Source organism: Chrysemys picta, chromosome 9 (genome assembly GCF_011386835.1).
Source record: "Chrysemys picta bellii isolate R12L10 chromosome 9, ASM1138683v2, whole genome shotgun sequence".
In the NCBI taxonomy this organism is placed as follows: Eukaryota; Metazoa; Chordata; order Testudines; family Emydidae; genus Chrysemys; species Chrysemys picta.
Window position 1 is genome coordinate 75,520,997 of NC_088799.1, and position 16,980 is coordinate 75,537,976.

Sequence of the window (16,980 nt, forward strand, 5' to 3'; positions counted from 1 at the left end):
TCTTTAAGGAAACAAAAAGAACCATTATCTAGCTGTAAAGATTTACATATTATCTTCAGAAGCATAACCAATTCAGCACCATCTTATAAAACCTGAAAAAACAGCTCTATAGGACTGATTCTGCAAGGTGATGAGAACTCTGGTCCCAGTCAAGCAAAACATTTAAGTACATGCTTAACTTTACGATTAATTTTAAAGTTAGCATATACTTTGTTGCACCAAAACTGGAGTGCTCAGCACATTACAGGATCAAGCCCCATAAGTGGTGAGAACTGTCCTACTGGTCTAAATGAGATGATGACTTTAAAGCCTAATAATGACTCTTCAAAAAACCAGATTTTCTTATAACTCAGGTTGCAATTGTGTTTACTCAGACCATGATGTGCCTAAAACACAGTCACAACAACTACCATCAAGTTATAGTTATCTACCTTAGAAGGAATTCCAAAGATGACTTTACTTACAATTACAAGGATGCAGTTGGAAATATCGCAGTTACAGAACACAACTCATCATAAGTACTCTGTTAGAAAGGAGGAATTCTTTCAGTGAAAACAACTGAGCATTATAATGGTGTTCCTTTACTCATAAAACATACACAGGAATACCACTGCTGTAGAAAGTTTGATTTGCTTTCATAATGGTTTCTTTGTGTTCTTGTTCAAAAACCCTCACTAGTTTAAATGACATATTTAAAGTGCCCTTGCATGCAGCACGTGACATTACATTAAGGACAGACTGATGAAAACTGTAGCTCTGTCTATCCCACAATTTTGGGAAAAAAATCTAAACATGTAATATTTCTAAAAATGTTTTGGAAAACAGCATCACAGACATGTTTCAAAATGTAGACTTGATAAGACATATCTGAATACAGTGATTTGTATTTATCCTGAAAATTTAAAAAAAGCAGTCTATTGAAAATAGATCTCTGAAGTTTTGACACACTTGGCATTCCCATCATTTATTGAGATGGGTTGCTACCAGCTATATAAAATGGTTATTGGACAATCAAAACCTATTCTGGCCTAGTCAAATTTCACTAGCTGTAATTCAGAAAAGTTTTCGCTGACAGATATTTTGTATACTAATTAACCTACATGGAAGTCCTGTGGGTGAGAGTGAAAACTGGTACCAGACATCCAATTGTCAATATCATTTAATTGTAGAAAAAAAGGATTATTTGCCTAGTCTGCAGTTTTCCCACAGTTGCTCTCACTCAGCCAGCTGTACTCTAATTGCAGGTAGCTAATAATCTATGTGCACTTCCCACAGTGCAATATAGGGCAAGAAGCCAGTTTTCATTTTCAGCCTCAGATCAGGTGTCAGTCAATAAATGCATATTTTTTTTAAGTTTAGTTCAGACCAGGCAGTGGTACATACAACAAATTGGCTACTATCTTTTTGTTTTGTCAGACAAATGTATGGCCTTTAACGTTTTTATGTTAGCCAATGTGGTCAGGGACACAATTCCATATTCTGGGTGTCCCTAAACCTCTGACTACCAGAAGATGGGACTGGATGACAGGGGAATTACCCCATTCTGTTCATTCCTCTGACACTGGCCACTATCAGAAGACAGGATATTGGTCTAGATGGGCCACTGGTCTGATCCTGTATGGCCATTCTTATATTGTGTTCTTTTTTTCTAGCTTGATGCTATTGATGAAACTCAAAAAATGCTATTTTCTGCACATATTTCCATAATTTATAATTATGTTTTTTTTAAATTTACTGTATCACTGCGAGGTTAAATTACAGTATATGTAGTATATTAAAAATATTTTTTTTGAACATCCATTGTTCAGAAATTACACACACACACAAAAAATCTAAGTCTTGGCACCAAGTAATTAATGTGGCAAGAGACTGTGCTTTCAGAGAGTTCAGGTGCACAGGTTAGCAAGATTTCAGTTTTAATAACTTCTCCCTACTGGACCACTTCTAGTTGAAATAATCTCCTATTTATATCTACCTTTATTTCACTTACAAGATATCATTAAGTAGTCTTCAGAAGTGCTCTTGCCATCATCATCATCTTCAGTTTTTATTGTAACCGTAGAACCAGGAACAGTACTGGCGGCTTGAATCACAGTTTCTGTATCTGAATTAGTTACAAGAACTTCTTCTGAAACCATTGTGGGTGAGTCAGCTCCTGACACAGAGTCTTGCACCACATGTTCCAAATGTCCATCAGGACCAGTAACAAGGTCAGCCACAAAAACCTGATCAGGAACTCTAACAGTTTCCGTTATTAGATCAGAAGTTAAAACATGATCACTGGTATCTAAAGCTTCTTCAATCGCAACATCAGCTTCCAACACAGACTCAGGAACAATTACACCTTCTGTTACAACATCAGTTTCAGTGATGATATCTGGTCCTTGGACAACTTCAGCAGCTAAGCCATGATCAAGAGTTATCCCGTCATCCGTGACAACATCAGAAACTAATACAGCTTCAGGGACTGATACAACAATATGGTCGCCATCAATATGAGCAGTGCCAGCCATTCCAGCCACTGTGAAACAATTGTGAATGAGAGAAAATGTTAACATTCACACTACTGTATCACATGTACTGTATCTAAGAAATATAACTAAGGTACAAGCTATGCATAGAAGAGTGCTCCCTTGCCTTCTAACAAATTTCATTACATTTTACAGAATGAACACCATCTTGTAATAGTCTATGATTTTAAAATTAAAATTAAAATTAAACAAAACAAAAGCACAAAAAAACCCAAATCTTTCTTTAAAAGGTCAAATCTGCCCCCCAGTTTAGATTTAATAAAGCTGAGATTTAAAAGCCAAAAGGTCAGTAGCTGATTCCATTATATGTATTCTAAAAAAGCTAAAACATTTTTCTATTATGCTAGCAACTTGAACGCTGCATTATTTTGTTAGTGCAACAGAGCCCGAACAGCAAAGCTGACTAAACAGCATGAAACTGTGTGGCTTTGCTGTGACACAAGATAACAGTTTCTTTAAACATATCAAAAACTGTGGAGTTCAAACTGTCAAAAATATCACTTGTTTTACTTGCGTATCAAATTATGCCAGAGGTTTCAATTATTCACTCTAGTAAATATTAACAATTTTCCTTTCTAGGAAACATAGCCGACAGGGATCTGGGCTGCAAGAGAAGCCATGTTAGAAATATCCAATTATTTAAAGCCTAAATAAAAACAATAATTTTAATCTTTATGGATAAAATATTCAAGAACATAAGCCCTTTTAAAATGAAGGTGGTAAATAATATTTTCCATTTTTATTGTAATTAATTTGGCACAGTCAAAGGACTTATGCTATTAATACTAGCTCTGCAGAATGGTCCTCCCCATACAAATAATAATACACCTCTACCCCGATATAACGTGACCCAATATAATACGAATTCGGATATAATGCGGTAAAGCAGCGCTCCGGGGCGGGGCAGGGCTGCGTGTTTCGGCGGATCAAAGCAAGTTCAATATAACGCGGTTTCACCTATAATGCGGTAAGATTTTTTTGACTCCCGAGGACAGCGTTATATCGGGGTAGAGGTGTAATAAAAAAAACCCTCTATTGATAGATGGCAGAGTTAGGGACCTGCAGGTCCAGGAGAGAGTCAAGACTGCCCACTGTACCATTCCTTTCAAATACCTAAGGCTGGTGCAGTCACTATTATCTTACTTTTGCCCTGTCTACATGAGAAAACAGTAGCAAATTAACTAAATTAGTTTAGAAACTGCTTTAGTTAAATCAATACAACATCTTGGATGGACATTCATTTCAATTTAGGAGCTTCTGAACATAATTACACAGGCATGCATGCATGAATTCAGGACAGCAGCCAGCAGGGAGGCCATAAGAACATGGATCTAAAGCAGGGGTGGGCAAATTACGGCCCAGGGGCTGCATCCAGCCCTCCAGACATTTTAATCCGGCGCTCGAACTCCCGCCGGCTTGCCCCATTCCGGCACTTCAGCTGGGGAGCTGAGTCGGGGGCTTGCCCAACTCCGCGCGGCTCCCGGAAGCAGCAGCATGTCCCCCCTCTGGCTCCTACACATAGGGGCAAGCCAGGGGTCTCCACACACTGCCCCCGCCCCAACCGCTGCCTCCGCAGCTCCCATTAGCCGGGGTCTGCAGTCAATGGGAGCTGCAGGGGCAGCACCTGTGGACAGGACAGCGTGCGGAATTGCCTGGCCGTGCCTCTGTACAGGAGCCGGAGCGGGGACATGCCGCTGCTTCTGGGAGCTGCTTGAGGGTAAGTGCCGCCTGGAGCCTGCACCACTGACCCACTCACATGCCCCAACCCCGTTCCCCAGCCCTGATCCCCCTCCTGCCTTCCGAACCACTCCATCCCAGGCCAGAGCAACCTCCTGCACCCCCAACTGGAGACCTCCTGCCTCGCCCCTGCACTCCAACCCTCAATTTTGTGAGCTTGCCATACGATTCATGGCTTGCCATACAATTTCCATACCCAGATGTGGCCTTCAGGCCAAAGAGTTTGCCCACCCCTGATCTAAAGGGACTCAAGCTTTTATGTGCCAGGAGGGCCTAAGATGTAATGTGGAAGCGCAAGATCTGAGAGATTTTCGTACAGATCGCTGGCCATTCATGGAGCACAGAGGCCTTGTCTAATTCCACAAGGGGGAGAAAGGATGGTAGAGGGACAGGATTTAGCCTAACAGATCAGAAGGAAACAGCAATTTTTGAGCACACAAGAAAAAAATTGTCACAATGCCTTTTAAGATAAAGATCTTGTTGAACCATCCTCAGTTTAAGGATCTCATACTGTAAGCTACTGAAAGCCTTGATTACCATTTAATCAATGAGGATTGAGGGTACTCAGCGCTACAGAGGAGGCGTTCAGAACTTTTTACAAACTGCCCCTTAGTCAACTCACTGAAGTTCTACTTCATCCAGAATTAACGCTGCAATTTTAAAAATTCATACAGACTTTTTCCAACATCAGCAACTAAAGTGTACACTGATAAAAGTGGGAATTCAAATATGGATAGTTTGTTTCCTGAGGACTGCCTCTGTATGGCATTGTGAAGACAAAATTAAATACATACTAAATATTATTATAAACTGTTAATTAATCTTACATTTGAACATGAGCTACATTCAATGATGTAGAAAATATGTTTTATTTGAAAGATCTCTCCCATTTTATGCATTAGTGTTTAAAAATAAAATGTTTTACCAAAATCTTGCATAATCATAGTGTGAGGCATTTTGGACTCTTGTGTCTGCAATCCAAGACTTCCACCACCTGGATCCATAGTCAGCTAAGCTCTTTCACAAATAGCTGTGAAAACAAAATTGTAACTTATATTAAATGCATATTACATTAATGTTGGTTTAGCTCTACTGGACTAAAGTCTGATTCACTCTGTATAAGTCCATGCGTGCAGACATGGAAATGTGTCCCTGAAAAGCTGAAGGAAAAAAAATAAAAATAAAAGATGCTACCTTATACAATTCACTGTCATATTGTTTTACGATCCTGTATTAGATCTCAATTCTGCAAACACATCCATGAGTAGCCTTATAAAGTAAAAAAGGACAAAGTGAGCAAAATTAAGCAAGTGCAAGTATTTGCTGGACTGGATCTTAGTTACAAAAACAAACGAGTAAATGTTTTTATGTGATGCACTGTTTAGGTTACAACTTGTAAGGATTTACCTAGAATGTGCTACTGGAACTTCCTTAACACTCAGAACTCCAGACAGACACATAGCTTTACCACAAGGGGTACTAATTGAGCCCAAACTTTTTGTATCTCTGTTCGGAGTAGAATATAAAAATATGCTCTGAAATTCTCTCCATAGCATGACTAATGACAGCTCATTAAAATGTCAAAAGCACTACTGACAATAGCAACAAATTATGTGCCAAGTATTAGTTAGCAACTGAAGACAGTTACCTAGATCCTATTAGACACACAAAAATCTGTTATGAAGCAGTTTGAGTTGCTACAAATACAACTTACCTACCCACAAAAATAAGGAAATCAAAGGTAAGCCACCTAACAAGAACACACATTCAACCCACAAGCACACACTTTAACATTACAACTGCAATATACTACAGATCATGCACCAAAACCTTAACTTTGCCCCATTTCCATCCTTCTGTACATACTTTTTACTGGATTATTTCTTCCCTTCCCCAACACTAGTACATGTAGACAGCTGGTGTAGCAAAAGCTAGTGATGAGAGAGGTAGTCTGGGAAAGGGTTGTGGCTGTAAAGCAGTTAAAGGGGAGGATGGAAGCTCACATCCCAGGTGGAATCCTGGTTTAAGTTATCAGGGCATGGTCTGTGGCATATTGTAGTTGTAATACTTGTAAGGTGGAGCAGAGGTCTGTACTGTAGGAGACTTTTTATATCTTTGCTTTTGAGAGTTTGCCAGGTAAGTTGAGTGCGCTTCACAAAACTTTTTTATATACAGACACTCCCTGGGTTACGCAAACCAGACTTACGGAAATCCGCACTTACAGAAAAAGTTCCGTAAGCTTTTTTTTTTTGGGGGGGGGGGGGGGGGGAGAGCGTGATTGTTAGAGATACATTCCCGACTTACACAAAATTCGACTTATGCAAGGCGTTCCAGAAAGGAACGCTTGCGTAAGTCAGGGAGCGTCTGTATAACTTTCTTAGGGATTTTTTAAAATAAAAATCTGTCAGTCGCTGCACATTAACCCTTTTCTTGTAGAATAAAATCTGACAAAAGTGTAGCTCCTATGGGTTTGTTTTCACTGCTTTGTTAGCTGGAGGTATACCGTATAACTCAATTTTTCCCCCTAACCCCACTTCTGTCCACAAAGAAAATATCTAGCTGGAGTTAAATGGTGCTTTAAGACAGTGGTCTCCAAACTTTTTTGATCGCGCACCCCATCAGTAAAAATTTTTTGAGCGTGCACCCCCTGCCGCGCCAAAGCAAAAAAAAAAAAAAAGCCGCTTGGACTCCCGCCCAAACTGCCGAAGCAAAAGGAAAAAAAAAGCGCTGCTCCTGCCGCGCACCCCCAAGAATCCTCTTGCGCACACCCCACTTTGGAGACCACAGCCTTTAAGATGTAAACTAGCTCATCCATCAGAGATGTGGGGGGTTAGAGAGGGGCTGCATGAGGGGTTGAAGTTCAAATGGTGATGAAGTTGGAGCTAGTAATGCTGTGGAAATGAAGTTATAACAGCTCAATGGCTAATCCAACTACCCCGCTAATTCAATCATTCTGTGCTGCTAATCAAATCACTCTGCATAGTGTTGTTTTGCAGTGTGGTCACTCTCACTCCAGCTTGCTAGCTCCAATGGAGTAACTCTAGTGTACCAACTAGAGCTAACTATTTAGCTGTTGCAGGGAAGACAGTAAGTTATAACATGAATAGTAGCCAAACAGGCATTATTATTTTTATTTGAATTGCAATAGTGTCTAGCCCCAGTTGTGGACCAGGATCCCATTGTGCCAGGCGCCATACAAACAGAACAAAAAGACAGACTGAAAGTTCATATAGGCAGGGACTAAGGGTATGGCTACACTTGCAGATGTAGAGCGCTTTGAGTTAAACCAGCCTTCGTAGAGTGCACTAGGGAAAGCGCTGCAGTCTGTCCACACTGAGAGCTGAAAGTGCATTGGCGTGGCCACATTTGCAGCTGCATTGGGAGCAATGCATTATGGGCAGCTATCCCATTCAAGTGGCTGCAACATGCTTTTCAAATGGGGTGGGGTGGGATGGAGTGTGACAGGGAGTGTGTTGTGTGTATGTGGAGGGGAGAGACAGTGGGTTTTTGGGGTGCTGAGAGTGTGTCAGCATGCTATCTTGTAAGTTCAGACCCCTCTGCCTCCCCAACCTCTCTCTCTCACTCACTCAAAGCAAACAGTAGCTGTTTATTTTTTCTTTCGGACCAGATAAGCAGCAGGCACTCCAAAAGGGCACTTCCGCATTCCTCGAGTTCACAACAAAGACAAGAGAGGCCACTTCAGTTAAGGGGATTATGGAACGTTTCCGGAGGTCAATCAGACCGTAGTAATGTAACTTCTCGTTTACACTGGAGCTGCAGAGTCTCACCCAATACGCATCAGATGTGCATCAGACGTTATCCCTCTCGAGGAGGTGGAGTACCAGAAGCGCTCTAGCCAGGGAGTCAGAGCGCTCTACTTGCCTTGCCAGTGTGGATGGCGAGTGAGTTAGAGCGCTCTGGGCAGCTTTATTGCGGTATAACATGCAAGTGTAGCCAAGGCCTTAGTATAAGACAAGGGACAACAGATGGATACAAACAGATGGGGGAGCACAAGGCAACAATAACACAGTATAGGTCAGGGTGGGGGTCAGGGTTCCCCCAAGTCTCTGCTTCAGGTCCTTGCACTGTCTTTTCTCCTGCCCTGCTTCTCCCCCCTCTCCCCCCGTGGGAAATTTAAAAAAAAGCAAGGGTGACCTGGAACTCAGGCAGTCTTCCTGGGTCAGACCTTTTGGCTTAGCCTACACAGGGTCCACCTCCAGCCCCTCCTCTAGGGCCTGCTGCTTGGAGGCTGGTTCATGCAGCTTTGGGAGCAGTGAGCCTTGTTGCTGTCTCCTCAGCAGGCCTGTCTGGACGGTGGGGGTTGGGGAGGGAACCTTCCTGTGGCAGGTTTTCCCTTTTAAGCTCCCACCCCCAGATAGAACAAGCTTTGCAGCTGTGCTTTGCTGCCATTGAACAGGCCCAGAGGAGCTCCTTAGTCCCCTCTATCAGTGTGTGGGTGTGCCCCTTCATAGTTAGCATGACAGGCAATGGTCTCAGCGCACCAATAGCCAACCCATTATTATGTTTTTTGTAGGCCTTGTGTCTAAAGGAGTTTTAAGAAGAATTATAAAGGAGAAAAATGAGTTAGTTTTGCAGATGTTTATAGAGTGCTTCTCCGAACCATGAGGAGCAGCATGGGAGAAAGCACAAAGGTGTCTGAAAATTAAACAAGTGAACTATGGAGGCTGATCTCGTCAGAGGTGGGAGTCAACATTTTGATACTGAATGAAAGATAAGTAGGGTGAGGATAGGTCATAAAAGACCATGAAAATTAAGACAAGTTTGATATAATAAAGAGGGAACAAGTGAAGTGATGCAAAGAGAGGGTGACATGGTCAAAGTGACAGGCTAGAAAAATGATCTTTGAAACAGCATTCTGAACGGATATCAGCGGGGCAAGATTGCATTTGCCAAGGTCAGAGAAAAGGATGTCACAATAATTGAGAGAGGAGATTATGAGAATCTGGACAAAAGTTTTAGCTGTGGATAAATAGGGAAGACTGTATCTTAGAGAAGTTAAGCATAAAGAATATGCAAAACTCAGACATAGCCTGGAGGCGAGTACCAAAGGAGAGGGCCTAGTTGAAGATACTCATGCCCATAACGTGGGGTTTGAGTAGTGGTGTTGAAAGGGAGGATTAAGAGCTGTTTTAGCCGCTTAGAGCTTGAGCTGACAACTAGATGCATACAAAAATTTTTTGCAATGGTTAGGTCACTTGTCTGCTAATACCACTACCTATCATGATGACCAATTCTGTCTCATCATTTTCTTGTACTTTCCTGTCGGTCTGTTATACTTAGATTATAAACTATTGGGGGGGAAAGGCCCATCTTTATGCATCACCTAGAACAATGGGATTCTGATTCGTGACTACAGCTCCTATGTGCTACAATAATATATCTAAATAACAGACATCTTCTCTGACAGTGGCCCTGGGTTCAGATGCTTCAGAAGAAAGTGTAAGAACCCTTCTGTAGGCAGATCAGAGAATCTGCCTCCCACATTAGGTCTCCAATAATAAGAGACTGGTTTAGGCACTGATGCATAACCTTTAATATCTCTTCCAAAATTATAATCAATTGTAACAACTCTGGATATTATCTATACAAATGTCCAATCCCTTTTGAATATTGCTAAATTCCTAGCCTCAATGATTTCCTATGTCATTTTTTCCACAGTCTAACTATATGTTGTGTAAAGCAGAACTGGTTTTGAATTTGCCACCTTTTAACTGAATGTCCCCTTGTTCTTGTGTTCTGACACAGGGAGAAAAACATTCTTGATCTACATTCTTTATTTTATATACTTTTATCATGTCCTCTCTCAATCCCCCTCCTAAGTAAATAATCCCAACCTCTTCAATCTCTATTTATAATTTTTTCATGCCCTTGATCATTTTTCTTGCCTGTCTCTGACCCCCCCTCAATTCTGCAGTATCTTTTTGAGATGGGGTGACCAGTATTGCAAAGTATTCCAGATGAGACTGCACCACTGATTTATACAAAAGGCATTATAATATTTTCTGTATTAGGGTACGTCTATACTTACCTCCGGGTCCGGCGATAAGCAATCGATCTTCTGGGATCAATTTATCGCGTCTTGTCTAGACGCAATAAATCGATCCCAGAAGTGCTCGCCGTCGATGCCGGTACTCCTGCTCCGCGAGAGGAGTATGTGGAGTCGACGGGGGAGCCTGCCTGCCGCGTCTGGACCCGCAGTAAGTTCGAACTAAGATACTTCGACTTCAGCTACATTATTCACGTAGCTGAAGTTGCGTATCTTAGTTCGAAGTGGGGGGTTAGTGTGGACCAGCCCTTATTCCCTATCCCATTCCTAAGGCATCTTGTTTGCTTTGTTGACCACAACTGCACATTCAGGAACTCTTCATAGAGCTGTCTATAATGACACCCAGAGTCTTCTTTTGAGCTGATTCAGTTAATTTAGAATCCTGTAAGCTGTACAAATAGTTTAAATTGGCACATTTACCTAGCTTGTTTTAGGTCTCTGAAATTCCTCGCCATCTTCTCTGATTAACCTAAATAAGTTGGTGTTGTCTACAAATTTTCTATCTCACCACTCAACACTACACACTTTTAAACACATAGGTATATTTGATAGCCTTCAATCCTCTGAAACAATGGCTGTTTTTAATGAGAGAATTCATATTTTTGTTAGTGGCTCAGCTACTTAATACTCAAAATTCTGCAGATCATTTGGGTCTGATGATTTGCTGCTTTTTAAATTATCAATTTCCTCCAGGCACCTCCTTCTTCCAACATCTTAATCTCCAATAGCACCTCACCTTTATTCCCAGAAAAGAACTAGTCTGGGGTAGGTATCTTCCCAACATTCCTGGCACTGAAGACAGATGCAGAGAAATCATTTAGCTTCTCAGCGAAATCTTCATTTTCTTTAAATGCTTCCTTTAGCTCCTGGTGATCCAGCAGACCCATCAATTTTTTTTTGCAGACTTTCTGCCTCCAATGTACTTAAAGAATCTCTTTGTTCTTACACCTTTAACTGTTCTTTGAAATCCATTTTGGCCCTTCTATTTTCCCATCTGTTGCCTGCTGTAGTTTGTGTTCCTGTCTATTGGTTTCACTAAGGTCAGATTTCCAAATTTTGAAGGATTGTGTTTGGCTTAAATAGGCTCTCAAATTGTTTCATGTAGCTATATTGCAGGGGTGGCCAAACTTACTGACCCTCCGAGCTGCTATGACAATCTTCAGAAGTTTGAGAGCCAGGCCATGCCTGCAGCCTTGTGGGAAGTGCCTGCTGGGACTCGGGGCTTCAGCCTCATGGGAGGCACCTGCCAGGGTTCGGGACTTCTGGATCTCAAAAAAATATTACCCAATCTTAAATTTGAACATTATTTGGAAAACAAATTTAATTGTTTAAGTTCAAAAAGATGATAGCAACTACAAGCCCCTGATGCCATTGATTCAACTCAGAGGTATTTCACTTATCCACCATGTACAGTGAATTTTTATTCCGGTCAGGACAAAAAGCAATAACCATAAGCTGCCTGTATTCACTTCCAAGGCCCTTCAGGATCAATCCCCATGCTCGCTCTCTCTCATTCACTATCAATGCCCACTTCTAATCTACCCATGATGCCAGCATCCATTTCTCCTTATAACATTTTCAAACAACCCCCTTATGCTTTCTCCATTGCTGCCATATACTTGAGAGATGTTCAACATTAGCATCCACAAAGCTACCTCATTATTCACCTTCAAGTCCCTTCTCAAATCTCCTTTGCTGTGAAGCCTACAAAAAGCTTGAGAATGGTTTTAGTGTGTTGAGACCACAGCCTATCAGTGCTGACTCCTTCTACTCTCTGTCTGTATCCATCTGTTGATTTAGACTGTACACTGCTTGGGGCAGGGATGGTCTTTTTGTTCTGTCTCTACAGCACCTAGCACAACAAGGTCCTGATCCATGACTAGGGCTCCTAGATACTATAGTAATACAAATAATAAATAATTTGGCTAGCACCCATTTGGAACATATTGCAGAAACTGAGCAGATGTAGTCCAAGTTAGGAACATTTTAACAACTTCAAGACGGGGCCTCTCTGGGCATGGATATCTGAAATCTTATGACTGAAGTCTCTCTTACTTTTTGAGGACAGGATCTCATTTGAAGCTTTGCAAAAATCAGAAGTGCTACGTTGTCATTCCTGAAATTTGTTCTTGGGCCAATGACAATAATGATCCTGCTTAGTAATTTGATTCCACAGCATTTTGTGTGCACCACAACCTCAGTATTAGATTAGGTACTTTTTTGCCCACAATGCCTCCTGAATCCAGATACTAAGGGGAAAGGCAATTGGGCAGTAGGCTTCTAGCATACTCCTCTAGTACCATACTGGAAAACTTCCTCCAGAACTGCAGTATCATGGGTAGGACAACTGTTGTAGTGAGGGGCCCCAATACTACCTCTCTGGCCACAGAAACTACCTTCACAATCCTGTGATATCCGTATATTCCACCCTTTCTGAACTTTTGCTGATGGAAGTGTTTGGCTGTAAAGGACTTTGATGGAGAGGCAGGAGGCTTCAGAAGCCCAGTGAGTTCACTACTGTCCCTTATGGGTGTTTGTTTTAAAGGTAATCATCTAACTGGAGGATAGGTGGTAACTCCTGGTCCTTGAGAAGGGTTATCACCTACTTACAAAGTTCAGTAACAGCTGAGTTATAAATATACAAATAATCACAGGCAAAAATCTTAAACCACCAAAATCAGAAGCTATCAAGTTGTGCAGTACTAAAGAGAGGTTACTTACCAATAACTTGGGATATGTTTACACTGCCCATGTTACAGCGCAGCCGCGGCAGTGCTGTGATGCGGGCAGTAGTCCCATTTTATCACGGGGCGGGGGGGCTCTCCTGGCGACAAAAAATCACCACCCCAAATGAGGGTGGTAGCTTTATCGCCGATAAAGTGCTGTCTATACTGGCGCTTTTCAGTACTAAAGCTTTGGTCGCTTAGGGGGTGTGTTTTTTAATACCCCTGAACGACTAAAGTTTTAGTGCTGAAAGTGGCAGTCTAGACACAGCCTTGTTCTTTGTGAGTGTTGACCTGCATATTCCCACATGTTGGACTGACCCCTTCTGGTGTTGAGCTGCTAAATCTTCTGGAGAACAGTGCCTGTTGAGGCCACTCAACCCGCCTTCTCGCCTTCCCTTGCAGAGGATTTTAATAGTATAAAAGGGGCAGGGGCTCAAACCGCCCTTCAGTTTTTCCCTAATTTCAGAATTCTTGATCGGAGACTCCAAAGAGGTTCAGAAGATGGGTGAGGAGTGTGAATATGTGGCAGCAACACACTTGAAGAACAGATACGAGTAAGTAATTTCTCTTTTTTTCTTCTAGTGGCCCCAAGTACATTACTACTTGTGAGAGACTAGAGCAGTACAACTGTTAGGAAAGTTGGCTGAGGAGTTCTAGATGAACAAGGACTGTAAAAACTACAAAAGCAAGGAGGAGTTCTAAATGGAAAGTTAAGCGAGACTTAGAAGGAAGTGCAATTTCACTCCCCCAAGGACAATTTTTTTGCTTTAAGCAACAGCTTTACAAATTCCATGGAAGAGACAGGGATGCTACATTTGGATTAGTTTTTAATAGTTCCAAATGACTGAAGACCAGATGAGTCATAACAAGGATGTAGGAGAGACTTGTGGAAACACAAACATAATAAAGGCCTTATAAAATGGAAACAGAGATGACTTGAGATTGAATGTGGGGAGTATGACACTGACCAAATCACATTTCCCATTTGGGCTACCGTTTATATAGAGAATTAGTTATTTGGCCTGTATCTCACTAAGATATCTATGGTTAAGATGAATGCCCTATTAACAGATGATACGCTGCAAATAGCAGACCAGAGGTCCCAAGAGTTTTGTGAGACAAGACTTGACCCCAAAGGAAAAGAGATACATGGACCCGAGGAAAAACCCAGGGCAGCTAAACGAATATATTCACACTGTGCATATATTCACAGCACAACCAAGTGTATTGCTAAGAAAAAATTCAGTTTATCGTAAGGCAAATGAAGACTGCTGACAGAACTTGTGAGGGTGGAAGCTGAAATCACAACCCATTCAGCCTGGTGAAATTCAAAATGCAGTTTTTAATGTTCAAGTTGTAACAGATAGCAACATTAAAGAAAGAAGTTTGTTAGTAAACTGGAAAGCGATGCTAGCATGAGACCTAAGTAGTTTGAAGATAAAATTGCAAAGACCTGGTTACAGCTATTGTCAATATCTTGACTCCATTCCAACTGCCCTTCAGAGAGAGATCTCCTGCGCCAACAAAAGAAGGGAACACACAGGAATTCCCCATTCCAGTTCAAGATAGGGCAGTCTGCCAATGACACTGGGTCCTGTTTTGCTTCAGGATCACACTGGACATAAGGAGTGTTCTCTAATAAACAGTCCTAGTTGGGACTTTCTTCCTTGCTTAACACATAAGGCCAGACTAAGACCTAAAAAAGACATTTGTGCTGTTGTACAAAACCTCGAACCTGCTTGGACACTTTCTCTGGCACATAAGTCTTTGGCCTTGATTAAAGTTTTTCAGGTTACACAAATGGCTCTCACCCCTAGAGCCCTGATGGGGAGATTTCATTTCCCACAGAATCCACAAACCTTGAAAAGTCTGGAAAACAAGGTGAACATTACAGTCCACTTTTGGAAATATTACGATAGTAAGAAAATGAGATGGAAATTCTCTGATGGGCACTTGTTACTTTGCCATTCTGCATCTTGTATGAGCGGAGACATAAGTGGTGTAAGAAGTGTCAAGAAAGAGTAGTATCTTTGTAATTAGTCTTATGGAGGCCACAAACAGTGTCGATAGTTATCATCCAGTTATGCTATTAAGGAACTTGATCAGGAGTCTATTTTTTTTTTTTTTTTTTTTAAACTTTAAAATGTATGCAACCGGTCTAGAGTTTGTCCTATAAAAAGAGGTAATATAAAAACCGATGTCAAATAGTTTGACAAGTGGCTTACTCTAAGTTAACAGCGCTGGATCTTTGGCCTCAAACTGTAACAGAAATGTAGGACTGGAAAGGGCCTCGACAGGTCGTCTAGTCCAGTCCCCTGCACTGAATCAGGACTAAGTATTATCTAGACCATCCCTAACTGGTGTTTGTCTAACCTGTTCTTAAAAACCTCCAATAACTGCGATTCCACAACCTCCCTAGGTAATTTGTCCCAATTCTTAACTACCATTACAGTTAGGAAGTTTTTCCTGAAGTCCAACCTAAATCACCCTTGCTGCAATTTAAGCCCATTACTTCTTGTCCTGTCTTCAGTGTTTAAGGAGAACAATTTACCATCTTCCTTTTTATAACAACCTTTTACATATTTGAAGACTATCATCATGTCCCCCTTCAGTCTTCTCTTCTCCAGACTAAACAAACCCAGTTTTTCTAATCTTTTCTCATGTATCATGTTTATTAGACCTTTAATCATTTTTGTTGCTCTTCTCTGGACTTTCTCCAATTTGTCCATATCTTTCCCAAAGTGTGGTGGCCAGAAGTGGACACAGAACTCCAATTGAGGCCTTATCAGTTCTAAGTAGCATAGAAGAATTATTTCTTGTGTTTTGTTTACAATACTCCTGCCAATATATCCCAGAATGATGTTTGCTTTATTTGCAACAGTATTACTCTGCTGACCCATATTTAGGTTTGTGAACCACTATAAACCCCAGATCTTTTTCTGCAGTACTCCTTCCCAGGCAGAACCCATGCTAGGCATAAGCAAATTAAGCAATTGCTTAGGGCTCTAAGCAGCTCAAGGGGGTCCCCTATTTGCTTTTTATGTGTTGTGTTTGGGAGTGAGGGGGGCGGGAATATTCCTGTTTAGGACACCTAATGGGCTAGTACCACCTCTGTTTCCAGGCAGTCATTTCCCATTTTATATTTGTGCAACTGATTCTTCCTTCTTAAGTGTAGTACTTTGCCTGTCCTTACTGAATTTCATCATATTTATTTCAGATTATTTATCCAGTTTGTCAAGATCATTTTGAATTCGAATCCTGTCCTCCAAAACGCAACCCCCTCCCAGCTTGGTATCATCTGAAAACTTTATAAGTGTACTCTCTATGGCATTATCCAAATTATTTATGAAGATATTAAACAGAATTGGATCCAGGACATATCCCCGCAGGACACTTGATATGTCCTTCCAGTTTGATTGTGAACCATTAATAACTACTCTCTGAGTTTACCAGAGCAGCTTTTCCAACCAGTTTTGCACCCACCTCACAGTAGATTAATTTAGGCTATTTTTCTCTAGTTTGTTTATGAGGTGGTCATGTGAGATAGTATCAAAAGCCTTACTAAAATTTGAGTTACATCACATCTACAGCTTCCCCCATTCACAAGGCTTGTTACCCTGCCAAAGAAGGATATTAGGTTGGTTTGACATAATTTGTTCTTGATAAATCCATGCTGACTGACACTTATCACCTTATTATCTTCTATGTGTTTACAAATTGATGGATTTACTTGCTCCATTATCTTTCCGGGTATCAAAGTTAAGCTGACTGGTCTATAATTCCCTGGGTCGTCCTTCTTCCTCTTTTTATAGGCAGGTACTATATTTGCCCTTTTGCAGTCCTCTAGGATCTCCTTTATCCTCCGTAAGTTCTCAAACATAATTGTTAATGGCTTACGAGATTTCTTCATCCATTCCTT

General features: G+C 41.2%; 1 protein-coding gene across 5 annotated transcripts in view; it reads right to left on the reverse strand.

Moving 5' to 3' along the window:
* The window catches only part of ZNF711 (zinc finger protein 711), a 38,039-nt gene that overhangs the window by 13,288 nt on the left and 7,771 nt on the right, over positions 1 to 16,980 (reverse strand). For 2 of the 5 annotated variants that reach the window (XM_005284531.4, XM_005284530.4), the window contains exons 2-3: positions 5,194 to 5,298; positions 1,991 to 2,521 (exon numbers count right to left, since the gene is read on the reverse strand). In XM_005284531.4, coding sequence (XP_005284588.1) covers positions 1,991 to 2,521; positions 5,194 to 5,272 — 610 coding nt within the window. In that variant the 5' untranslated portion in view covers positions 5,273 to 5,298. Of the gene's footprint in view, positions 1 to 464; positions 501 to 1,975; positions 2,522 to 5,193; positions 5,299 to 16,980 lie in introns of those variants that run through there. The other 3 variants (XM_065556499.1, XM_042853315.2, XM_042853318.2) reach the window with 3 other exon arrangements.